Source organism: Lactuca saligna, chromosome 5, assembly GCF_052625555.1.
Source record: "Lactuca saligna cultivar CGN05327 chromosome 5, ASM5262555v1, whole genome shotgun sequence".
NCBI classification, from domain to species: domain Eukaryota; kingdom Viridiplantae; phylum Streptophyta; class Magnoliopsida; order Asterales; family Asteraceae; genus Lactuca; species Lactuca saligna.
In genome coordinates, this window is record NC_136421.1 from 273487590 (window position 1) to 273514630 (window position 27041).

Consider the following 27041-nt stretch of genomic DNA (forward strand, 5'->3'; position numbering starts at 1 on the left):
CCATATCTATGTTTTGGATGTATTAAGCCCGACTGAAATCAACTGGATAGATTTGTATCTTGGGGGACTCGACGAGTCGTTCTTAGGACTCGGTGAGTTGGGTCGTGGTTCCCCATCCTTCTCTTTTACTTAGCCAACTTGTTGAGTCTGGAAGATGACTCATCCAGTTAGACGTGTTTTGGACTTAAAGGTCAAGAACTCGACGAGTCCAAGGATGAACTCGGCGATTCAATGAGCAAATGTCCCGACCTGTATGAAGTAGAACTCGACAAGTCCAAGGAAAGACTCGACGAGTTCAGATGGAAAGTCCCGATTATATCATAAGGAGAAACTCAGTGAGTTAGAGGGTAACTCGACGAGTCAGATCGCAAATTCAAGTTTTTATGAATTATGGAACTCCACGAGTTGATGGACTAACTCGGAGAGTTGAGTCAACCAGGATGTTGACTTTGACCAGGGTGTTGACCTTGACTTTAACTTTGACCATTATCCAAGATTGACCCTTAAAGGGGTTATGAATTTGAAAGAGTAACTGAAGGAGACTATTATGTGTAGGAGTTTGAGGAGAGTTGATCCCAGCACCGAGGACAGTTCAGTTACTGCACAACATTGATGTGAGTAGAAGTGGGTCTAAGGCACCAAGGCTGGCCTACTAGTACGAATTATAGTAGAGATGATTTTATTTGTTATAATTATCTGGTATGTTTCTATCTTTTATGAATATGTGCTAGTATGCTATGATGTTATGTGATATGTGATAGGATGGGTAGGATAGACCCCAATACCGTTCGATAGGGCCGAAGGGGTATGCCAACACCCATATAAGCTAGGCAATACATGATTACATGTTATGCACTAGGATGCTATGTGGTAGAAGTAGGGGTGAAATAGTCCCCGATACCGATCGAAAGGACCGAAGGGGTAGGACAACACCCTAATATGCTAGGCGAGGTATCGGTCGACAGGACTGAAGGGGTAGGATAACACCCAGATATGCTACACAAGTTACCGACTGTCACGGCCGAAGGCGTAGGCCAGCACCCTGATATGCTAGGCAAGATACTGGTTGAAATAGACTGAAGGGATAGCTAATTCCCGGTTATGTATGGTATATGGTATGATGGGGGAAATCACTAAGCTTCGTGTTTACGGTTTTCAATTTTTGTTTCAGGTCATTCTTCTTCGAATGGAAAGGATCCGATACAGTAGCAACCCATCACACACCTGATTTTCCGCACATGAGATTCTTGGGATTTGTACTCTGACACTATTACTATTTGATGATATGGTTTTGAGACATGTTATCACACCCCCGAACCAAGGATGGCGGAAACATCCGGGGGTGGAGGACTTCATGTATAGTATCATAACCACAATTGCAATAGTAATTTAAGCAAAAACAACCAACATATATAATTGAAAGAGTTACATCATTGTATGAATTACATGTTTCCAAATCAATTACAATATGTTGACAAAACATGAAATGTTGACGCCTTAACGTCCCATCCTCAAAATGCACTTTGATACTTGTTTAGTGATTTCCTGATAATACAAGTTGTTTGAAAAAGTGTCAACACAAAGGTTGGTGAGTTCATAAGCTTTTGTTTTAAAACTTGATAAAAGTCTTTCTCTTGTAAATGTCATGTTTGTTCCAGAAAATCCGATATTTTCCTTAAAATGTGTAATGTAGTCTTATATCCGAAGACCAAAATGTATAAGTAACCTCTCTTACTGATAGAAAATGATATGTGCTTAAATCGACATAAACGCGTTTGAATTAAATGAAATTTCCGTAAATTCTTAAGTTTGTTAATACTTTATGTGAGTTTATTATAACCATGCTATGACCTAGTTGGCCTGAAACGACGTTCTTCAGGCGTCGGAAATGTTATGACATTTGTCACCACAGACCTGCCGGTCTAACTATTGCATGTAGTTAAGGTGTGGATTTGTCAAACCCAATATAGATGTATATACAACTATCACGCTCCCCCTCCAGGAAACTCTGGTTACAATACAATACTTATTGGTAAAATGTGAAGCGAATGTCTCACAAAGTCTTTAACGAATTTATGCGTAATGTAATGAAATTCCCATTTTGTATAAATGTACCTTTTTTTTGTATAAGTGTGTTATGCAATGTATTATAAACTATACCTATTATAGTTTATCAAAACAAGGGTAGTAATGGTAATGTAGTAAACTATATTCAACGTAGTTTATTCAATTGTTTGAGTAAAAATGGATGTACTTTGGTTATAACAATTGTGTTATCCTTTATATTCCATATATATATATATATATATATATATATATATATATATATATATATATATATATATATATATATATATATCAAAAATCCATTTACTTACTAATGCATGTTTACATACCAAGATAAAATGTCATTCATTTGCAATAACATACATTCACATAAATATATACACCTTGCTCAACATGTTACAAGGTGATAAGAAATTGTTAGCATTTTTCTCTTATCAACAGTTTCGATCAGTGTTATTAGAAAATTTATAAAAACTTCATAACAGATCCAATTCAGAATCCGTAAATTCTGGAAGTTTGGAAAATGAGTCTAGTTTGTTCATTTATTTTTCCATGATTTTTAGTGACCTCCAACTTAGGTGAAAACATCCATAAACACAGACTGGTCCGGATTGGTTCTTGAAATGATAGATAGTTTTGTAAAAATCACCATAAATTGTAGAAAAATCATATGGAGATGTGTAAGTATTCATTTTAAAGGTATAAACCTGAACTAATTTCAACTAATACAGTTTTGAAAAAAAAAATGTTTAACTCGACCAAAACAGTCCGTGAATGGAGTCCAACTTTTCTGATGAAAGCTGTTAGAAGTATTTAGTTGTGTTCTTGGTGATTTTAACTTGTATCCCCCCCCCCCCTTAAAACTTAATAAATACGAAATTGTAGGGGTATGAACTCACCTTGAATGATTTCAGTAGATGGATGATGGATATATGTAGTATTCCACTCAAGAACACTAAGAAGATGTCTTGAAGGTTCGAAGATCTAACACTAATGTGATGGAATTTGTGTAAGCAATCTATGATTTTGAGTAAAAGGAAGTGAAATAATTATATGCAGGATTAATATACTTACCAAAAGTGAAAGAAAGTTTGATGATCATCCCTTAAATCTCGAAATTGGAGTGAGAGGATTGGAGAGAAAAGTGATGTTTGATACTTGGTGGAAATGAAGAAAATGAGTGAAGTAAAGAGTGAGAGAGAGAGAGAGAGTTTTCTAGCTCATTTGGACGTGGGTTTGCTGGGAAATGAGTGGGGTAGTACCATGAGGTGACTAGGAGTGGTGGGGAGTACAATAGTTGATCAAAGAAATGGGCATGAGGTGGTTGTTTGTGTCAATAATTATGGCAAGATCCACACTCCATCTCAAGATCTCACTTAATAGATTTTATTCTTAAATAAATATTTCCATACAAATATGTTTAAATTATGAATATTTAGTGTCTTATATGTTAAAATATGATTTTTGGAGAAAATCCCACGTTAAAATAATTAAAAACGGGCTTAAAACGGAGTTGTGGTCGAAAACCGGGTGAAAAAGAGGGATTTTCGGAGTTCTGGGCGAGGTCTCGGCCTCAGCAGCCAAGAACCGAAGTAACTAGTGCGGATCCGGGGGAAAGAAGCTGCGGTCCGAGGGGAGTCCTGATGCTGTGCGTGGTTGCGGCTCGCTCGGGGTTGCGGCTCGTCTGCTGTGCCTCGCCTGCTGCGGCTCGTCTGCTGCGACTCGCCTGCTGCGGCTCGCCTACTGCGGCTCGCATGCTGCGGTTCTGGTGCAAGAGGGTCCGGCCTGTAAGAGGATTCGGCCCTAGGGGGAGGTTCCGGATCCTTTTGGGTATTTTACCCATTCTAACCTCGTTTTAAGCTATTTTTGACTGGGTTAAGGGTCGGAATGACCCGAATGACTTCAAAAAGTTACGAGAACTTTTGAGAGAGATTTGGGAGAGATTTCAAATGGAAAGAGTTATGGTGAAAACGATTGAGAGAGGTTTCGTGTGTGACCTTTTTGAGTGTCCAACTTCAAAATGCAAGGTCCGTAAACCCCATTAAGCCATGTTTTAGTATCCTACACACTCCCGATGAGTGTGTAATAGTGTTTTATCGCTTTGGTTCAATGTTTAGCATTATCAAGGCCATGGAAATTCAAATGTACGAATTTTCCAATGATGTTTTCTCATTAAAATAGTGAGTTGTTTACTAATTACACAATGTCAACCCTAATATATAAGGGCTAATTGAGTCGTCCGGTTTGACTTGTTGACTTTGACTTGACCCGAAATTGACTATTGTCACACATGTGATCTATGGTTTTTATGAAATGAAATAACTTGATGATGTTTTTCTATAAATTGTTTTATGAATCATTATATTAAAGATGAAATTTTGGCCTTAAATTTTGGGATGTTACAATTTGGTATTGTATTGGTGTGTAGAATCAATAAACAATACCCTTTTGCTTGCTTTTGACTTGGAAATTCGCAAACTAAAGAGCTTCACTTTATGAATGCTTTTAGTCCATGAAATCTAATTTTAGTTAAGTCTTAATGTAAAAATAATAACTCATATCATGTATTATGAATTTGGTTGGGTGCGAGTGTTTAAAAGGAGAATACTCCCCAGTTTAGGGTTATGTATGTGTTTGGTGTGTGTAAACCTAATAATATTTTTGGAGTAATTCATACCCCAATACACGTATGAAAAATATATAAATTGTGTGGTTTAACACTTATATAATCATATAAGATAAGGTGTGTGTACAACATAATAATAAAATAAGGTTTCTAAAGTAAAAGTATAAATAAAGTACATTATGTGTATCATTTATAAATAATCTAAGTATATTTTTATAGGGTGTAGGTGTTCGGATATGGAGTTCATCTTAGCCACTCCAATGGTTTGATTATGTGTTTGCTGCCTCAGGTGAGTTCTCATGAACTTCCTTATTATGTGGACTATGTGATTATGTTATGTATGACCACGAATAGCCTCTCGAAGGGAAGTGTGGTTGACATCATCGGTTCAAATAGAGAATAACCTCTTATAAGGAAGTTCTAGTTGTAGTGTGGTATAATACCCTGAAAAGCCTCTTAAGTGATAGGAGTGGTTATGGAGTGGACAATTGGAGAAAAGCCTCTCCTAAAGGAAATCAAGTTGTTTTGATTTGGATGGTCATGTATAGATGGTCATGGGATGGAAAACTAGAGAATAACCTCTGAAGTGAGGGAATTTTTTGTTGTACCATCTTGATTACAGGAGTATGCTAGCATACACACTGTGTTTATTTATATTTGATAAAATTTAAGTAATATGAGACTTATTACTTGAAGTTTATGTGTTATTAATTGTATTGTATATGAGTTTTATAATAGGTGAGTGTTGTGATTACTCACTAATCCTTAGGCTTATCGTTGCAACTTTATGTTTTATGGAAGGTCTGTCAGATTAGTGGAAAGGTAGGAGCCGACATGATTTTGACATCTGGACATTCTCAAGGGCATGACATATATCCAACATTTATCAACTTAATGAGATGATTTTATAAACAATACATATGCTTCTGCAAGACGATGGTAATGTATTTAATATGATAATGTAATGAGACATGTTTGATTTCAAGAATTGGTTTTGATATATCCAATAAGGTTTTACATTTCAAAAGGATTTATAATCTTATTTAAAACAATATATATGGTTGGATTTTGGGATGTTAGAGGAACTCCAAGATAAGCAATATATCGACCATACGAGCCAACCCAAATTTGTTAATCTCAAAACCGTTGCTTTTATAAAGTTTACATTTAATCTTGAGGAGAGACAAGACGAATGCAAAAAGATGATTCTTTTGAGCTTGATGAAACTTATAGAGGGCCTTTCGATGACAAACATCACGTTGTTGCGTACATGAGGTAAGAAATAACAAGACCATTATTTGGAAAATTGATGCCAAAAACCAAATGTTTTTCTAATACCGACTTCATGATCATGTATAAATCTTCCATTGCAATAATGGAAAATAAAAAAGATAATAAATCTATTTGTCTAATTTCTTTTTGACATGTCAAAGTATTTTATAAGATACTTATTTAGAACGTAGGATGTAATTACACCTTATCACTCACTTTTACTATGTTACGTCAGATTTTCACTAACTCATATTTCATTCACCAAAAGTCTGGAAATGACCACCTTTCACTTTTATTTTTTAAAAATAAAAATAATCTAATTTTTATTTTATAATTCAAAAAATAAATAGATCTAATTAAAAATGATTAATAACCCCAAAAATTAATTAAAATATAAATACTTCATTACTTGAGATAAAAGGTACATTAAAGGCAACCAAGATTTTAAAAATAAAACGAAACAATCTATGAGAAATATTTTTTATGATTTTCTCACTCGTCTTCAAAACTATAGCTCGAGGACCTATCTTCAAAACTCGCACCCCCTTTTTATGGACAAGTTTTTCTTTGTCGAATGTCAAACGCTCAACAAAATCTATATTGTATCAATCAAATGTCTCTGTCATTTTGCACATTTCGTCTACTTCACTGATGAAATCTAATGCATTGGAAGGAGACCCTTCCCTTTCCTTTTTCCTTTGTCCCTACCCATCGGTCGGACAATTTCTTCTAACTTGAACTCGTCGTCATCATTCAAATCTTGTCCGACACGAGCATCGGAAGAAGTTGTGTATCCATCAGGGAGGGGGTACCACACTCTCCGACCTTTCACCTTACCCTACACCCAGGGTGTAGTGGTCTTAGGTGCGGTTCCCTTCCTTTTGCTTCTTTCCCGCTACACTTTGTCCGGTCTTCTAAAGATAAATGCACGCCCAGGTTTTAAAATACCACTAACCCAAACCCTCCATTTAGACCCAAAGTCCATTTGAAGCATTACGAAACCAAAAACAATCTCATGACAATGAATCAAAAATCTTATTTAGATCAACTTTACACATTATCATTCTTTTCTCTGGTTTTGTGTGGCCCAAGAACATATTTCATTTATTAAGAACAGACCGTCTAAAATACTATTTTGTTATTCTACATAAGCCATTTGTTCGTGACTAACTAAAAATGTTATCACTTTTTAAGATAAATCAATAGAAGTTGTATGAGTACTTTGGTGAAACCATGATTGTTAAAATCGCGATCCGGATCGTAGGATCGTACCATCTCACCTACATAAATCGATCCCGATCTTACATGGATCATTTTCGGTAGGATCATAAGATCGGGTTGTAAGATCGTAGGATCATTAATATATATATATATATATATATATATATATATATATATATATATATATATATATATATATATATATATATATATCAAATATTTTTTTGGACGAACTACATTGAATACCCTTTTGAATTCTTTATCGTTAAATAATGTATTATGATTTAAAGTATTTATTTTTAACATGGTTAATTGATTTATGAATATATATTTTTATGTTTTAAAATGCTTTTAGTAGGATCTTACGATCACGATCTTGTAAAACGAAAAAAGATTATATATAAAATCCAGATCTTAACTACCTTGGGTGAAACATCCAAGAGAGAAAGTAGATCTCAGATTTTAGGGATTAAAGAAATGAGGGATGCATTGCAGCCTCTCAAGGTAATAAAGTATTACCGATGGACTCAAAATGTTTAAGAGTTTTAATAAGATTGTCTTGCAATACATCCCAAAAATCCTTTACAAAATTTAAATATGAACCAATCTCTCGATGCTTTTTAAGCATTCTTGATTTAATTTTGTATTATGATATTGATATTTCATAATTGTAAATGGGTTTTAGATATTTTTCGTGGAATATTACTTATTAAGGTCATATGTGACTGTCTTGCAATACATCCCAATAATGATCATATGTGAATATTTATAATAAGTTCGTTATCTAGATGTATAAAAAATAATAATAATTACACAGATGTAAACAAACCTGAAAATTAATTATCTTAATAATTTATATTTTCCTATTTTTCGCTTATAAATGTGTGACAAGTATAACTTTTAAAGATACCAGGGGACCTATAATCAATCAACGTACCACAAATCTATGATACATTATTAAAATAACATGCTGGGATATAAACAAACTCCACAATTAGTGGTTGCATTTTAAAGTGTCGTTAAATTCATTAAAGTTACCAAACAATATCCATTACTAATACTACTTTATTAAATTTCAAAAAGATAACATTTTCCCTTCAAATTGCATCAAATGAATCCAAATTGGCTGCGTTGGAGACTTGGAGCATTGACATGTCAAACCAAATGAGTTCCCTTGTTTTGATCATCCCGACGACGGCGGCGAAGAGAAGAGATCCCTTTCACCAAACCACCAACCGATCCAAATCATAAGAACCAAACAATCAATAATCTATAACTTTCCTATCTATCCACAACCGTTTTCGAAGCTTTATCTATGATCTTGATCCAACCCCGTGTTCTTCTACTGCTGCTTCTCCTCGCCGGAGCAGCAGGAACCACTGTTTCTGCCGCCGACGATGGTTTCTCCTTCCTGTTCGACGATTCACAGCTTGATGGTGTACGAGAGATCCAGTCAGATGGCCGAGTGGTTCACACCAACGACACCGAGATGTTCGGTGTCGGTCACACCTTCTACTCTCGCCCTTTCCGGTTCAAAAACTCGACTACCGGCGACGCTTTCTCGTTCTCCACATCTTTCGTTTTTGGAATTATACCGGAAAATTCTCTTTTCACGTTCCACGGCATGACTTTTGCGATTGCTCCGTCGAAAGAAGTGATTGAGGCATCCTCTTCGCAGCATCTCGGACTCTTTAACCGGACCAACGACGGAAACGCCTCAAATCACGTCGTCGCCATCGAACTCGACACTTTTAGAAACCTCGAACTTGGCGACATGGACGGCAACCATGTGGGTCTTGATATAAACAGTATAGTATCGGTTTTAGCTGCAACAGCAGGGTATTACGAAAATGGAGTTTTTCAAAACCTAACTCTTGCTAGTTCGCGAGAAATACGAGCTTGGATCGATTACGATGGTGTCAAGAAAACCATAGATGTCACACTAGCTCCTCTTCCCCTAAAAAAACCTGAAAAACCTCTCGTATCTTGGAAGAAAGATTTATCTCCTTTTTTACTCGAAGAAATGTACGTCGGATTCACTTCAGCGACTGGGGTTCTTCTTCAGAGGTTTTACGTCGTCGGTTGGAGTTTTCAGATGAATGGCGAAGCTCAAGAAATCGATATATCGAAGGTCCCACGCTTACCTCTCAAGAAAAAATCAACTAAAAAGAAGACAATGGGTTTAGCAATTGGGTTATCTTTAGGTGGATTACTGGTTCTTTCATTAATTTCACTTGTGGCGTTCGTTTTGTTCCGAAGAAGAAAACGTAAATTCGCAGAAGTTCTTGAAAGTTGGGAGGTTCAATACGGACCTCACAGGTTTTCCTACAAAGATCTTTACACCGCCACAAAAGGGTTTAAAGAAAGTGAGCTCCTCGGAAAAGGTGGTTTTGGTCAGGTCTACAAAGGGACATTGCCGGACATAGGAGCTCAGGTCGCCGTGAAGAAGATCTGGCATGAATCCGGCCAAGGAATGAAGGAATTTGTGGCTGAGATAGCCACCATAGGGCGGTTGCGACACCCAAATTTGGTAAGACTTCTTGGGTATTGTCGACGAAAAGGCGAATTGTTTCTTGTATATGATTATATGCCGAATACTAGTTTAGATAACTTCATTTTCAATTCGAATCCCGAATCCACTTTAACATGGAAACAAAGGGTTAAAATCATTATCGATGTAGCCGAAGCTTTAGCTTATTTGCATGAAGAATGGTGTGAAGTTATAATCCATCGGGATATCAAAGCAAGCAATGTGTTACTAGACGCCGAATTGAACGGAAAATTAGGCGATTTTGGGCTCGCGAGATTCGGCAACAACAATGGAACCGATGCAAAAACGACTCATTTAGCCGGGACTTTAGGGTACATAGCACCTGAATTGGCCCGAAAAGGAAAAGCCACCACCGCAACCGACATTTTTGCTTTCGGAGCGTTTTGTTTGGAGGTTGTTTGTGGGCGGCGGCCGGTGGAGTTGCAGGGGCGGCAAGAGGCGGTGATTCTGGTCGATTACGTGTTGGATTGTTGGTTTAAGGAGACACTCTCGCAAGCGGTTGACCCGAAACTGAAGGACGATTTGGATGTTGAGGAAATGGATTTGGTTTTGAAGGTGGGGTTGCTTTGTTCGCACTCCGTTCCGGCGGTGAGGCCGAGCATGTCGCAAGTTTTGAAATTTCTTACCGGAAAAGAGCCATTGCCGGAGGATTTCGATACTGTGTTGGAGATAAGAGATGACTACTCAGGTCGACTTGGTGAAGCCTCTACGAGTGCTTACTTTTCTCAAATACAGTACTCAACGGCGTCGGCGCCGATCACTGAGTCGTTCATGTCCTCCGGCCGGTGATGTGCATGAACAAGTATGTAAAATGTATTTTATTAATTTATTTATTTTGTCACCATTGGTATTGTTGATGGTAAATATAAAATTGCATTGAGGGCCAAGTGTGTTGGGATAAAGCCAAAAGTAAAGGTGGGTGGTGACATGGTGGGGGGTGGGATTTAGTTGAAAAAGGAAGTGATAGGAGTGTAGACTTTGATGTCTACTTGTCCTTTTTTGAATAGGCGCATTGGTATGGAAAATTGGAAATCATGTTGTAAAATGAAAACGTATTTAGGTTTGTTTAAGAATGAAAAGTACGCAGAAACATGGTTGTTTCTAATTCAAGAAAAAACCATGGAACTCACAAGATTGACAAATGCATGACGTTTTTGCAAAAACCTATAGGTTGACAATGTTAAATTATGGATATCCGAAGTTCTGGATAATAGGATAAGCTATCGGTATCCGAAATTTCAAATATTGATTCGGATTGCAACTTGAATATCCGAAAATTTTATATTTTTCATTATTAACCAAATAAATTTAAGACACAATTAGTACAAAATATACTACAATACTGATCAACATAAACACTTTAAAATTTTGAATACCAAATAAATAGTGATTATCTTAAATGATTTACGAAGCATTCTTCCTTTTTATTGTAAAACAGGTATTTTGTGGTTGCTTAGTAAAAATATTCTTATATGTAACAATATATTATTCAAAAAAATTTATAAACAGAAATTAGCTTGTTAATGTCAAATAACAAAATAATAAAAAAGTTTTTTTTTTGAAGGTATCATTTGTTAATTTTATTCTTAGTAAAGTTTAGTACTAAATAATTATATCGGACTTTTGGTTCTAAATGATTTACACAAGAATAGAGAACTTGGGGACATAAATCGCATAAATGGAGTCCATATAAAATCTAGTTAGAGAAGGGTTATAAACAATTAAATTGATCTCTACTACAAATTATAGTGGTGTATAAATATATAAAATATTAAATTTTAAAAAATATTTCTTTTCGGATGTTCAGATAATTTCATTTCATATTTTTAGATTTTCCGGACGTAAATATTTCTGAACATCCCTACTGGCAGGGGTGTCGAGGGTGCCGTCTCACATACCTCAAATTGGATTTTATTAGGAGAAAGTGTTATATAAAAATCTAATTTGAAATTATTAGTTTTGAAGTTTGTGATATGTCCAAACGAGAATAAGATGGACAAAGATATCAAAACCAATAACCACTTGCCTATATATTAGAGAAGAACTAATGCTTAACGAGCTAACTTTGTTTAATTTAATTTTCTAACCTTAATTAGACTTTGGAATAAATCTTTCGGACTTTGAAGTTTGGACTAGGTCCTAAGGGTTTTATAATGTTTTTCAAAAAGTTGCATATATATATATATATATATATATATATATATATATATATATATATATATATATATATATATATATATATATATATATATATATATATATATATATATATATATATATATATATATATATATATAAAGGGAGAGAGAGAAAAAAAAGAGAGTTAGGTTAATGTGAGACGATCTAATTTTATGAGACCGTGAGACGCAATCCTAGCCATTCATTTGGTAGATAAAACAAAAAACATTTTTAAAATGCAAAATAATTGAAAATTTTCGAAAAAAAGTCCAAATATTATTTTTGGAATTTATATTTTTCAAAAAAAAAATACCAAAAAAATATAATTTTTTTTTAAAAAATACACTTTTTACATATTATAGTAGAATAAATAGAATATTCTACATATCTGAGAAATGTAGTATAATAATCTAACATTCTAAAAATCACATTAAAATATTTACAGTGTAATATTCTGTTAGAATATTTCACATATTTTTCAAAAAAACGTTAATTTTTTATATATATAAGTTTTTTTTTGGAATTTTCCTTTTATTTTGCATTTTAAAATTATTTTTAGATTTCGTTTGACGGTCTCACAAAATTCGCATGGTCTCAAATGAACCTGAACATATATATATATATATATATATATATATATATATATATATATATATATATATATATATATATATATATATATAAAGTTCACACTAAAATATTGATGGATAGCGGAGGCATCCCTCCCTGGCGTACCAGTTGTGACAACCCGAAATTTTCATTCTGTACAAACAATATCACTTCAATAGAAGTTATAGCAGTCAAAGTTGATTTTCGGACTTTTTGCGTAAGTTTGAGTAAATCAGGGTTTTCACTTCAGGAAATATCAGGAGAGTGGGTGCACTAGGGTTTTGTGCAACACTGTTATTCCATCACTCTAGGACATTAGAGTTCATTCCAGGAATAAAAATATTTTCTGCCAAGATATTTCAAGACTATAAATAGTTTTCTGAACCAAATTTATTCATTATTCACATTTCCAACTAGAGAAATGTCATTTTCTCTCTGACGGATCTTCGGGTTTTCATACCAAAACGTGAGTAACTCTTTATAGTAATGTTAGAAAGCTTTATATGTGTTTATAACATGATTTAGAAGGCTAAATCATGAGATCTAGGAGTTTACACCCCAAGGTGTTCTTGGGCGGTAAACTCCCGAAACGAAGCCAAAACCGACCCTTGCGTTATGATAAAGCCTTAGACTCATATGTATACATGTTAGGGACAAGAAAACAACCAAAATCCACCCAAGTTTGGGAGTTTACGGCCCTAGATTATCATAGGCCGTAAACTCCAAATTCAAACCCTAAATGGTACTCTTAAGGCTCCTAAAGGCTTAGACAATTACCTAGACTTGTTCCCATTAAATCTAAGACATTAAACACATCAAAGAACACAAACAAAGGAGAGTTTACGGCCCAAGTGTATCTTAGGTCGTAAACTCCATTTAAATGGACAAAAGGGTGTTTTAATGACACCTAAAGCCCTAAGCCTTTACAAAGAATTGTTTCACACTTAATGGAAGGACCAAACCACATCAAAATCACTTAACCAAGTGATTTTACGGCCAAGACATGGTTCTTGGGCCGTAAACTCCTAAAAAGGGCACTAAGGTGTGCCTAATGCCTTCACATGTTAGGAATCAAAGTCTAGAACATATCCCACAAGTGCAAGAGGCTTGAAAGCAACAATAACCCACATTTCTTAGAGTTTACGACCGTAAACTCTAAGGGGAATGGCCTTGAGGCCGTAAACTCCTAATTGGAGTACTTCTAGACCTTAAACCCTTCTAAGAACTTAACCACTAAGTTAGAACAATTCTAGAAAGCATTTGGGACTTCAAAACACACCAAACACACATGTTTGGGAGTTTACGGCCGTAAACTCAAGAGTTTACAACCGTAAACTCCATGTGTGTTGGTTTATAGAGAGTAAACTCTCACATAGGGTCCTTTGGAAACCCTAGACACAAATACCCTGTCCCACAATAGCTTAGATGCAATCCTTAAGGCTTGAAACACTTATATAAAGTGTTTATTATGTCTAGGATGTCTTAAACATTATCAATTAGTCATTTGTGTCTAATTGAGTGCATATATGTGTGATTATATGTTCATTAGGATCGTAGTGTGTTCACAAGTCCTTGCTTGACACCTAGCCATCCTATACCGTTCAGTTCATTCCAATCACCAACTACAGGTGAGTTCATACCCCTAATCAATGTTTTAAATGATTTTAAATGCTTTAAAGGGGGGGGGGGGAATACAAGTAGAAACAAACATGTTATTAAATCATTGTTATGTATTTTATAACTGTGTTTTTCATTTAACAGATTTCACATACTACAAAAATGTGATGCATGAAATGGTTTTAAATCTTAAAAACGCATTGTTATCAATTGTTTTACCTTTGAAATGTATATCAAAAATGACATCAAGTCATTGTTAATTATTGTTTCAAAACCCATAAGATGTCTTATAAAACCATTTTACATTATTAAACTAAACTATGCATGTACACTTATGTTCTTATATATGTATTGATGTTATAGTTTACAGTTTTCATTTAGTTTCTCACACCCTTGAGTAGTAAGAGTGTATAAACCTACTTGAACAACCAATTACCTTCCAACAAACTATCATAGGGATAATACGGAGATATCAAACATAATTCCTATTACAAGGAATCACACAAGAGTCAGTTCATTCATGAGTCTATACCAGTACATTACCTGATACATGAGTACCTTTACATTTGATTACATGATACATGCGTACATTTACATATACTTACATGATACATGAATACTGTTACTTAGATACATTATCCTGTACTCACTTACGTGGATACTTGTACCTAGAGTTATTAGGAAGATTTGTTCGTACCTTCTGTGTAAATTTTTCCTGCCTATCCCAGTTCAATGGGATGTCTATACTGGACTAACCATTCCGGAACCCAGCTGTTAGCAACATTGGGTGATGAACAACTACGGATGTCTAAGGTTGTTTATGATATTAGAGGTCAGTTACGGAACTAACCATTCCTCCATCTCCTGTTGCAACAGAGGATGAGATGAAACTCTTCGGACGATCATTAGGTTAACGTTTTTATGGGATTAACCCCCCCTCCACCCTGCTGCTGCTACAGAGGGTGAGTGGACAATCTTCGGATGTTCATCGGGTATACCTTTCGCTTCGGCGATGTCGTGATAATCCTGGTCACCCAGGGTTAACACTTACATGATTATATTTTTCCTATTTACTTTATTTTGTGATACTTTCACATAAACGAGGAGTTAGACTAAGTACTCTAGTACTAGTCAATAGAAAGGAAAAGCTATCATATTACTTACAAAACATTCGGGTCTTGGTAGAAGACTACCTAGTCATTACAAAACATTTGGGTCTTGGTAGAAGGCTACATAGTAATAACATAACATTAGGGTCTTGGTAAAAGACTATCATATCATTTCCCCGTTTACTTTATTTTGTGATTCTTTCACATAAACGATGAGTTAGACTAAGTACTTTAGTACTAAACAATAGAAAGGAAAACTATCATTTTACTTACAAAACATTCGGGTCTTGGTAGAAGACTACACTTCATACGTACAGAACATTCGGGTCTTGGTAGAAGACTACATTTCATACTTATAGAAAATAAGGGTTTTTCTAGGGTTTTCATACATACAGAACATTCGGGTCTTGGTAGAAGACTACATTTCATACTTATAGAAAATAAGGGTTTTTCTAGGGTTTTCATACGTACATCAACATCTTCATTTAACGATTTACATGGCCTTTATAACAGATTTTCATAAACAAGGCAATGACACTTATATACTTATGAATTCACCAGCTTTAAAGCTGATACCCGCTTTCAAAATAACTTGTATTCTCAGGTCATCACTAGACAGGTACGGTGGCCAGGTTTTTGAGAAGACGGAGCAGACAAGTCTCGTCTTTTATTTTGATTGTATATTTTGGTGTCTTACTACAATGAAAGAACACACATGTATCAAAACTTTACTTATAATGCAATGGATGATGTTGTTGCTTGTTTATTATTTTACACTGTTGTGATACTGTACATGACGTCCTCCGCCCCAGAATGTTTCCGCCGTTCCTGGTTTTGGGGTGTGACACCAGTACACTATAACTACAAATTCACGCAATAAGGTTGTCAAACGTCAATATCACCTCGGCACATCCGAGCTGGACTCAACAAACATTGTGCCATCAACTCGGCATGTAGAGTTCAATGGGCTAACTCTGGCAATTTTCTACTTATTTGAGTATTTTTTTTTTCAAAATTCAAATTTATACCAGTTTTTTTTTTAATAAAATTTCAAACTTTTCACCTTTTTACAACCTTTATAAATACCAACAATCACCTTATTTTATAACACACAACAACCTTTAACTTTTCACTCAAACACTCCATATTTTGTGACAAAATGGCTTCCCCATCCAACCTAAAATCTCCAACAAGAAGCAAAAAAATACACAAAACACAACCACTTCAAACCCTTCATCACCTACATTCTTCCAAAATCAAAGTGATAACCTTATATATTCACATCCTAGTTACCATTACCACGGTGCATACTACACTCCATATCCTATTCATACCCAACCTCAACCCCAATTCCAATCTTAATCTCAACCGCAATTCCAATTCCAATCTCAAGTGCAATCCCAATAGGAAAATTAGTTCAACCCATTGACAACCTTCCTGACTCTCATTTCCAATTCAAATCCCAACCCCAAACCGAATTCGAATCTCAATCTCAACCCGAAGTCGTAACCGAAACCCAAGAAAAAAAAAGGTACATTGCAAGAATTTAGCAATGGAGGAAGAAATTGTGTTAGCTCATGCGTAGGTAGATTTTTTGGAAGACCCAAAAGTCGGGAACAACCAATATTCGCCAACTTTTTACTGAAAAGTTACAAGGAATTTTCTAAGGTTCTAAATAACGTAAGGCGTGACTTAGCGGCAATGTCAAGTCTCAAGCTTTTGCAAGCTTTGGCGAGCCACGTCGTTTGTAAGGCGTGACTTAATACGGCAAATTTGTGTATAATTAATATTTTGATATGGTGTTTGTCTTCTAGTATCATGTTATGTAATACGATACAAGCATATATTGTGTCTGTAACGTCCCAACAATTATAATAAAAAAATCATTTTTAAAAACAATAAACCACACAAAGAAATTGTTCCAAAACCAATCAAGGTAAATATATATCATATAAACATCAGAGTAAATATCATAAATAGCCAATGCGGAAATATCTGGGGGGGGGGGGATGCAGTGCAATTACGTCAGGTCATTCCCTTTGAAACCGGAAGTACCTGAAACTATAATCATAAAACCGTAAGCACAAAGCTTAATTTTCCCAAAATACCACATATCATACATAGAATAAAGATTGTTGTGTGTCATCCATAGTCTTAGAGTTACTATCATGGTCTTTCCTTGGCATGTTAGGGCCAAAACACGGGACTTACAAACAAGTGCCAAGAGCCACCTGCTGGTCTTCCATGCAAGTATCACCAAGACAACTAGCATTCTACATATAACTGCCAAGGTCCAGACCCTGGTCTTCCATACAATTTGTTGGGAGTCGTATCCAGGTCTTTCATACCATTGCTAGGGACCACCACCTGGTCTTCCTATATACATAATCCAGCGGGTCAGCATTAGTGACTTCGATCCACAAGTACAATGAAGAGACTCCCTGAATCATAGCGCCAATTAAAACCCCACTCAAAGCTGCACCGACCACAACCAACAACTCTCTTAGCCAAGAGATGGTGCTAAACACAACTAACAACTCTCTTTGCCAAAAGATTGTGCTAAACATCTCCTAACAATCTACGCAAGGCAAACCCTAAGTCTACCTTCTAAAAAATAGAAATTTGACCAAAAGTCAACCCATGCCAAAAGTCAACGGTCAACATTAATTTAGTCAACTGCCACGTCGTGGCCTTCATACAATCGAACAGACGGGCATTTTCCAGTGGTCATGCCGTAGCGACATATGGCCACGCCGTGGGTGCTGGGTTTCCAACAGCTTAATGGATTAAGCCATTTTCTTTGATTCTTAGAGCTCCAAAGCTCGGATTTAGTTTGTTCTATGGTCTAAATGGATAAAGTTTCCAACTTTATCCATTAAGACACCCAAAGAGATTAGGATCTCCAACCCTAGGTCCAAATAAAGCCAAATACCACAATGTCTTAATCTGAAAAAGTCCTTAATCCTACCACTATATAAGGGTTTCTAATATCCGATCTATCATAAAGGTGAAAGCTTTATAATTGCTCCAACCATAACTCATGCAATTGACAAGAACTCCAACCAAAGTCTAGATCCACAACATATGTTGCTCAAGGGACTCAGGAGAGTAATAAAGTTGCCAACTTTATGAGTTCCTTCCTTCCAAACGTGCTTAAACATGAAGAACATGGGACAATATCTTAGATCTAGCCACTTCAAGCCATAAAGTTTGAGCCTTTGACACTTACAAAGGTCCATAAGCAATGTGGTATGTTGATGGTGTTGTTTCTTTACAATAATCCATCAATAAAGCACCCAATTCTCTTTCTTTTCTTCTTCTCCAAGCTAACAAATGCTCCAAAAGGCCACAAATCACCAAAGGAATTAGGGCTAGCGTTCTCTAAGATAAAAGAGTGTTGGAGGTTGGAAACGAACCCTAGAAATGACTTAGAGTGGTTTAGATACGAAGGATTCTGAATGGACTTAGGAATCCACGGTTGAGATGCGGGAGCATTACCATGAGTTGTTCACAACATTAGACTTCGAGGACGAAGTCTGATTCAAATAAGGGTTTTATGTTGAGTGTTGACCAAAACATGCAAAAATACCAACCATAGGGATCAAAACCACACATGGTATCCGAAATTGGACCACTGAAACATTATCAAACTTTTTTGGACAAAAAACTACATAAATTTGCCAACCATAGAACCATTTTTGCAATTTTGTCTTAAAAAAATATAATGGTTTTAAAAAAATTAGACAATATAATTTTTTTTAATGATTTAATTAAAAGCCCAAATATGTTATGAAATATTAGTTTGTGAATGACCATTGGATTCTCCATTTCTCCCATAACTCTCCATCATTATTTAGCATTAGTAACAACCATTTCAATATGTTTTATGAATGTAATAATACACCATCATAATGTGCATTCATATTATAACTCATATTTCTTCTTATTTGGATAGTATAAATAGTGAGCCATATGTATTAGAAACTTGATGATTTCATCACAAGTATTGGAATAAAAGTTCTCTCTACTCTTATTTCTTTCTTTACTTTATAATTTATATTGTTATTTGATCATATTTTATAACACGTTATCAGCATGACTCTACCATATAGCTCTAAATCCTTATTGGTCTTGTCATTTTAAGGTATGTATTTTTTATAATTTTACATGTATAATGCTTACAACTTATTTTATGGAATTTCTTAACTAACAATTCCTTACATTATAAGTCTTTATTTTGATTTCTATTTTCATTATGGAAAACAATGCTAGAGAAAACTTTCTCTAGTTTTCATACTACTAACATGCTCCTGCAGTAGCAATATCATGAGAAATGTTTAAAATAAATATGAATTAATCTCATGTCTTCTTGTGGCTAAACAAAACAATGAGTTATTGATGAAAGATTATCAATCAATCCCGACCGGTTCTAGTACATTCCCTGAAGTGAATGCAACTTATATAATCATAATAGTCAAGAGTCTAACCGAGGTCGTGGAGGTTATCATAATTATCATAAAAATAACAAGATTACAAGTAACCACCAGAAGTTGGAAAACAACAAAAACCCACATCCTAATGATAAAAGTGGTCAAGGCAAAAAAAAATGAAAATGTTTATCACTAATGTGGAATGACCGATCATTAGTCTTGTACATGCCGCTTACCAAAGCATTTTGTTGATCTTTATCAAGATTCTCTAAAATATAAAGAAAAATATCGAAACAAATTTTATTCAAAGTGATATCCATGAATATCAACTAGAAATGACACCTTTAGATGTTGTCGATTTTCTTGTCTACCCCGAAGGGACAAGTGGTGATATGGATGGTGTAAATGTGTAGTTTTGTTTCATGACATTTATTATGTTTTTATGTCATATTCGTTTCATGAGAAATGATGTCGTCACAATTTTTATGTCATATTCATTTCATGAGAAATGATGTCATCACAATCTTCCCAAATTAATTAAATATGAATTTATTTCTCTAAGCCGAATGTTTCTTATGTTTTATTTATTTATTGAAAAGAAATATGGATATTCGCAAAAGAAATAATGAAGATATATTTCTTGCAGACAGTGCAATAACACATAGCGTTTTTAATAATGAAAAGTATTTTGCTTACTTGTCAATTAGAGAAGCAAATGTTAATATAATAACAGGTAATGCAAAAATGATTGAAGGCTCCAGAAGAGCGAATATAATATTACAACAAGGGATACCAATTACAAATTAGTGACACATTATTTTCGTCTAAATCACCAAGATTGAAGGTTCCAGAAGAGCGAATATAGTATTACCACAAGTGACAATAATTACAATTGGTGATACACTATTTTCATTAAAATCATCAATAAATTTATTAAGTTTTAAGGATATTCGGTCTAACGGATATCCTATTGAAACAACTAATGATGATAATAAAAATTATGTCAACATTACAAAAATGATATCGGATAAGAAAAAGTTTTTTTGGATAAATTACATGCATGAATCATTGTAATATTTGTATAGTACAATCCAGAGGACAATGATTCATGCTATTGAAAATAAAAAAGGTATGATATTAGCTTCATAGTTTGGCATGACCGGTTGGGTCATCCCGGATCAATTATGATATGTAGAATAAATGAAACTTCAAGTGGTCATTCCTTGAAAAACCAGAAGATTTTTCAAGATAATGAATTATGTTGCATGCTCTCAAGGAAAATTAATTTCCAGTCCATCATTGAACAAAATTGAGTATGAAAGTCTTAGTTTCTTACAAAGAAATCAAGAGGATGTATATGGACTAATTCATCAAACACCATGTGGACCATTTAGATATTTTATGGTTTTAATTGACGCGTCAACTAGATGGTCACATGTGTGCTTGTTGTCTAGTCATAATTTGGTTTTGCAAGATTACTTGCATAAATAATTTGCCTAAGGGCACATTTTCCCGATTACCCAATTATGAAAATTTGACTTGACAATGTTGGAGAATTTACATCATAAGCTTTTAATGATTATTCCATGTTGATTAGGACAACTTTTGAACATCATGCTGCATATGTTCATACACAAAATGGTTTAACTGAGTCGTTAAGCAAACACCTTTAATTAATTGCAAGAACACATGCATTATAAACTTCCTAATCAACATAAGGGCATGCAATTTTACATGCAACATCATTTATACGCATAATGACAACTTGTTATCATGAGTTCTCCCCTATTCAACTGGTTTGCGGTCAATAACCAATTATTTACCATCCAATGATGTTTGGATGTATAATTTATGTATCCATTTCTCCACCTTATTTCACGAAAATAGGTCCTCAAGAAGAATGAGAATTTATGTTGGATATCAATCTCCATCTATAGTAAAATATTTAAAATCATCAATTGGAGATTTATTTACAGCTATATTTGATGATTATTATTTTGATGAATCATATTTTCCAACATTATGGGGAGAATAAAGAAACTGGAAAATAAAATCTCTTGAAAGGAATTGCCATTTTTAGTTTTAGATTCTCGTTCAAGTTAATGTGAACTTGAAATAATAATAAAAAAAAAAAGATAATTCATTTACATAATGTAGCAAATCAATTGTCAGAAGCATTTACTGACCCTAAGTGGGTAACAAAGTCTCATGTACCATCTATACTTACTCAAGTTAAAATTGATATCCCAGAAGGAAAAAAAATACAACTGCAAATGAATCTTAGGCACGCCTGAAGCGTGGAAGATCAGCAGGTTCCAAAGATAAAAATCATCGAAATGAAATGAAGAAAAAACAATTGATGGTCCAAAAGAGAAAACGGAATCTCTTGAAAAGATTAATGAAGCTCTAGTAGGTCCCAATGACATAACAAAAGAAAATAAGGTACCTGAAAAATGAAAATGATGAGATCTCAATAAATTATGTCATGATAGGAATAAGATGGAACCTAAATAAGATAGACGTCGACGATAATTTTTCATATTATGTTCCGCGCGCGATTATAAAGAAAATGAGGATCTTGAACCTAAATCTATTGAGTAATGTATGAATAGAAAATATTGGCCAAAATGGAAAGATGCAATCAACAAAGAGCTTAATTCTCTTACTCAACGAAAAGTTTTTGGACCTGTAGTCCGTACACCAAACGGAGTAAGACCAGTGGGACACAAATGGGTATTTGTGTGCAAAAGAAACGAGAAGAATGAAGTTGTGAGATATAAAGCAAGACTTGTGGCACAAGGTTTTATCCAAAGGCCCGGAATTGATTATGAAGAAACATACTCTCCTGTGATTGATGCAATTACATTCCGTTATCTAATAAGTCTGGCAACACATGAAAAATTGGAGATCCGTCTGATGGATGTAGTTACCGCCTATTTATATGGTTCACTTGAGAATGATATTTATATGAAAATCCCAGAAGGGTTTAAGGTGCCAGAAACACAAACTCCTAATTCTCGTGAAGTATATTCGGTAAATTAAATAAATCTTTGTATGGATTGAAACAATCTGGTCGGATGTGGTTCAATTGTTTAAGTACATTTCTTTTAAAAGAGGGCTATAAAAATGATCCATTAAGCCCATGTGTATTCATAAAAAGATCCGGATCAGAATTTGTGATAATTGCTGTTTACGTAGATGATTTGAACATAATTGGAACTTCTGGAGAATTGGAAAATGCCACTTCTTGTTTGAAAGAAAAATTTGAAATGAAAGATCTTGGTAAAACGAAATTTTGTTTGGGTCTCCAAATTGAGCACACCAAAAATGGAGTTTTTGTACATCAATCTAGTTATCTAGAAAAGGTGCTTAAAAAGTTTTATATGGATAACTCACATCCATTGAGTACCCCGATGGTAGTAAGGCATTTAGATGCCAAAAAGGACCAGTTTCGGCCTTGTGAAAAACATGAAAAACTTCTTGGTCCCGAAGTACCATATCTTAGTGCTATTGGTGCACTAATGTATCTTGCTAATAATACGAGACCTGATATATCTTTTGCTATAAACTTATTAGCAAGATATAGTTCTTGCCCAACAAGAAGACATTGGAATGGAATCAAACACATTCTTCGATATCTTCGAGGTACAATGGATATGGGCTTATATCATTTAAATTCATCAAATGCGGAGTTAATTGGTTATGCAGATGCTGGATATTTTTCTGACCCACACAAAGCTCGATCCAAAACAGGTTATTTATTCACTTGTGGAGGTACAATAATTTCTTGGTGTTCTGTTAAACAAACTTTAGTTGCTTCTTCTTCTAACCATGTAGAGATTATAGCAATTCACGAGGCAAGCCGTGAATGTATTTGGTTAAGAATTTTAACTCATCACATTCGTGAGAGTTGTGGTCTAACTTCTAACAGGGACGTTCCAACCATACTATATGAAGATAATGCGGCTTGTATAGCCCAATTCAAGGAAGGGTTTATCAAAGGAGACAAAACCAAACATATATCACCAAAGTTTTTTTTACTCATGATCTTCAAAAAGAGCGTGGCATCAACATCCAGAAAATTCAATCAAGTAACAACTTGGCAGATTTGTTCACTAAAGCGCTCCCTACATCCAAATTTGAAAACATGGTAAAAAAATATTGGAATGCGACGCTTTATGGAAATCAAGTGATGTGATGATCAGGGGGAGTTGGAAACACATTGTACTCTTTTCCTTAGCTATGTTTTTCCCACTGGGTTTTCTTAGCAAGGTTTTTAACGAGGCAATTGTTCCAAATATCTATTATTAATCATGTACTCTTTTTCCTTAACAAATGGTTTTTCCCATGAGGTTTTACCTATTAAGGTTTTAACGAGGCATGATACAATCGTCATTCAAGGGGGAGTGTTATGAAATATTAGTTTGTGAATGACCATTGGATTCTCCATTTCTCCCATAACTCTCCATCATTATTTAGCATTAGTAACAACCATTTCAATATGTTTTATAAATGTAATAATACACCATCATAATGTGCATTCATATTATAGCTCATATTTCTTCTTATTTTGATAGTATAAATAGTGAACCATATGTATTAGAAACTTGATGATTTCATTACAAGTATTGGAATAAAAGTTCTCTCTACTCTTATTTCTTTATTTACTTTATAATTTATATTGTTATTTGATCATATTTTATAACAAAATAAATACACTTAATTGTATCATTATTTTTTTCAAAACCTTTAATATCAAATTTGATTTGATTGAATAATAGTATGAAATCAATTAGGTATGCCACTTCTCATCACATTAAATTTGGTACAAGGCTATCCATGGTGTAAAAAATAGTATTGGGTCGAAAATGGTGTTACCCCGAGAAACAGTGCTAGGTTGGAGACGCTGTTGTAGTTGAGTTTTTCATATATACATTTCACTTCCAACTTTGTTTTACCGATTTGTCGACAGTTTTCCTTTGCAGTCCCTTTTGATCTCCGATATACGCAGTAAATTTCAGTCGTTTGGTTGTATCCGAATCTCACTCTCCAGATATCGTTAAATTTTCGTAGATACAGCAAAAATGCCTGTGCGAATGGTGGAGTCTCCAGCGCCTTCTAATTCTTCAGGTATGTCCGTCAAATGGTTTACCCGATGTGTCAGTAGTCCAATTAAGTTCGTATAGGGAAACGATTGTCGCCAGTATTTCAATCCTTTGAACTCCGGTTACGCTATCGTGTTTGATGCTTGCTGTTTTCTGCTTTCATGGATAGAAGGAAAATGAATTGTGCAAAAATAGGATTTATCTGTGCAAAGTACAAATTGAGTTCGATCGATTGTAAGTCTCGCTTGAAGGATGACCAATTTTTTATTAACTAATCATCACATTGGAGGTTATATTTGGATATGCATATGTAAGAAAAAAGTTTCAGTTGCGTTCACAAGGTCCTTAAGCTTACCTCTTACAAACTTCCAGGTTGACTTTATATCTAAATTAGGAGAATGGACTCTAGTTTCGAAGTAGAGGGATTACATATTTACATGGAAATTAAATAACAGAAGCCATTGATGACTGCTTGAAGAAATAATTATTAGAGAATCAAGATACTTATATAGATTTTCAACACTTCTTTCTATCTTTCAGTTGAAGAATTTGTCAAAATAATCCTCATAGTTTTCTCAGATCCTATCCTATTTGACCTAAAATCTTTGATTCTCATTCATAGTGCCCTTTGGGTAGTAAAATTATACAGAACATTGAGAAGTCTAATCTAATCAATTGGGGAGAAGAAAGAAACAAGATAAGCTAGAGCCTAGATGTAAAGCATTTAGTACAAAATAGATTAGGGACAAACTCATGGGAAATGATATATACAAGTAGCCTCAAAGGAAAGAAAAACTAGGTTAAATGAATCACAGTTTCAGTTATGTGACAGTTATCATATTAATGATCCAAATGGTATTTTTCCTATTAAGTCATGGCACTTGATTTGTCCTTTATATCCAAAGCTTCAACTTATTATGCAGCATTTTTCCTTTTTGCTAGTAAAACCAATCCATTCAATATTTATTGGATAATCATAAGGTTTTTCTGATACATACTCTTTATCATTATTCAGGTGCAAATTATGGACAAACTTGTCTACAACCTTGTTCACTTTTAAGTGTTGGACAGGTAATCTCTTCATTAGTTGCATCCTTTTTTTTCTTTTTCTTTTTTCCATATACTGATTAATAATCTTGAAGTGTTTAATGAAAACTTATTGAATGAATATTCAGGCTTTTTCAGGAACTCAGAATGTTTCAAGTCCACAAAAGGATGAAGCTTGGAGAGTTAATGTGCGAATCCAAGGCTGTGACCTTGATCATGGATATCTGTGTGGGACCATGGAAGCTCTAAATGTTCCAATGGCAGATACACCTGTAAGTAGCATCTGTTTAAAATTTAAATGATTATATTTTAGGATTTTGTTGCAAGAAGAAATAATTCAAAATTCTAATAAATGCAGGTGGTTACTTTTTGGGAGGGAGAAATTGTTGATACCAAAAATCATACCTTCTTTACTAACAAATGGAAAGCCACGTAAATTTTTTCTTCTCTAATTCAAACCTTCCATCTATAATTTTAACACAAACTTTATAATTTTATAAACTGTGACAGGTCTGAAGTGGACATAGAACACTGGACGAAATTTCCATCTTTTTCACCTCTTCTAGTAAGTTGTCAAAAAACACAAAATTATAGTAAATGTTTATTTTATGTTTTTGTAATTAACTTTATGTTCTTGAGTTGTTGTTAGAGTCAAGTTGAGGTTGATGGCGGGAAATCATTAGACCTCAGCAACTATCAGTATATTTTTATGGTAATTTTTTGGTTGCTAAAGTCGTAACAATTAACAAACAAACAGGGGACTATTATTTATTTATTTTTGATTAAATATTTATGAAGAGATGGAAAGAGCAGTATTTTGTGAACGTTGGAGCGGATTGTGGGTTGACTATTGCTGGTTTTTACTATGTTTGCTTCTCGTGTGTGGATGGGTCAATCAATGGCTATTATTATGATCCAAATAGCAGGTAATAATTAATCAAATTGAAAACGATAAATTTTTTTTTGGAAGTGAAAATGATTAATCATCAAGTGTTGACTGTTGACTGCAGCCCGTTTCAGAAGCTTGAGTTGAAAACGACGAATGAAGGAAGATCCGGTTTCAGTTTCTCGTCTTATGAGTTGCAATAAGAGTCGGGTTGTTTTTTCCACGTCAAAAGGAACCCTAAATTAATTAATCTGAAATTCATGTAGCTATCTTGTTATCCATAAAAACTGAAAATTAATCAATATGGACTACCATCTCATCTA

At 34.5% G+C, this 27041-nt stretch overlaps 2 protein-coding genes across 6 annotated transcripts; both read left to right on the forward strand.

Annotated features, from left to right (window-relative positions):
* Positions 1-8268: 8268 nt before the first annotated feature.
* On the forward strand, positions 8269-10900 carry LOC145047867 (L-type lectin-domain containing receptor kinase V.9-like). The gene has a single exon (XM_078996225.1). It carries the CDS (start codon positions 8502-8504, stop codon positions 10524-10526), a length of 2025 nt encoding a protein of 674 aa, XP_078852351.1. The 5' UTR covers positions 8269-8501; the 3' UTR covers positions 10527-10900.
* A 13590-nt stretch (positions 10901-24490) lies between these two features.
* Positions 24491-27041, forward strand: LOC145047868 (glucose-induced degradation-like protein). 5 transcript variants are annotated; one of them, XM_078996229.1, is made up of 9 exons: positions 24491-24576; positions 24653-24810; positions 25801-25856; positions 25961-26104; positions 26191-26264; positions 26343-26397; positions 26482-26544; positions 26631-26758; positions 26843-27041. In XM_078996229.1, exons 2-9 carry the CDS (start codon positions 24765-24767, stop codon positions 26919-26921), a joined length of 645 nt encoding a protein of 214 aa, XP_078852355.1. In that variant the 5' UTR covers positions 24491-24576; positions 24653-24764; the 3' UTR covers positions 26922-27041. The 5 variants fall into 5 exon arrangements, with proteins under 5 accessions (XP_078852355.1, XP_078852354.1, XP_078852356.1 ...); XM_078996230.1 differs by having other exon boundaries at positions 24557-24576; positions 24666-24810; XM_078996228.1 differs by having other exon boundaries at positions 24526-24810.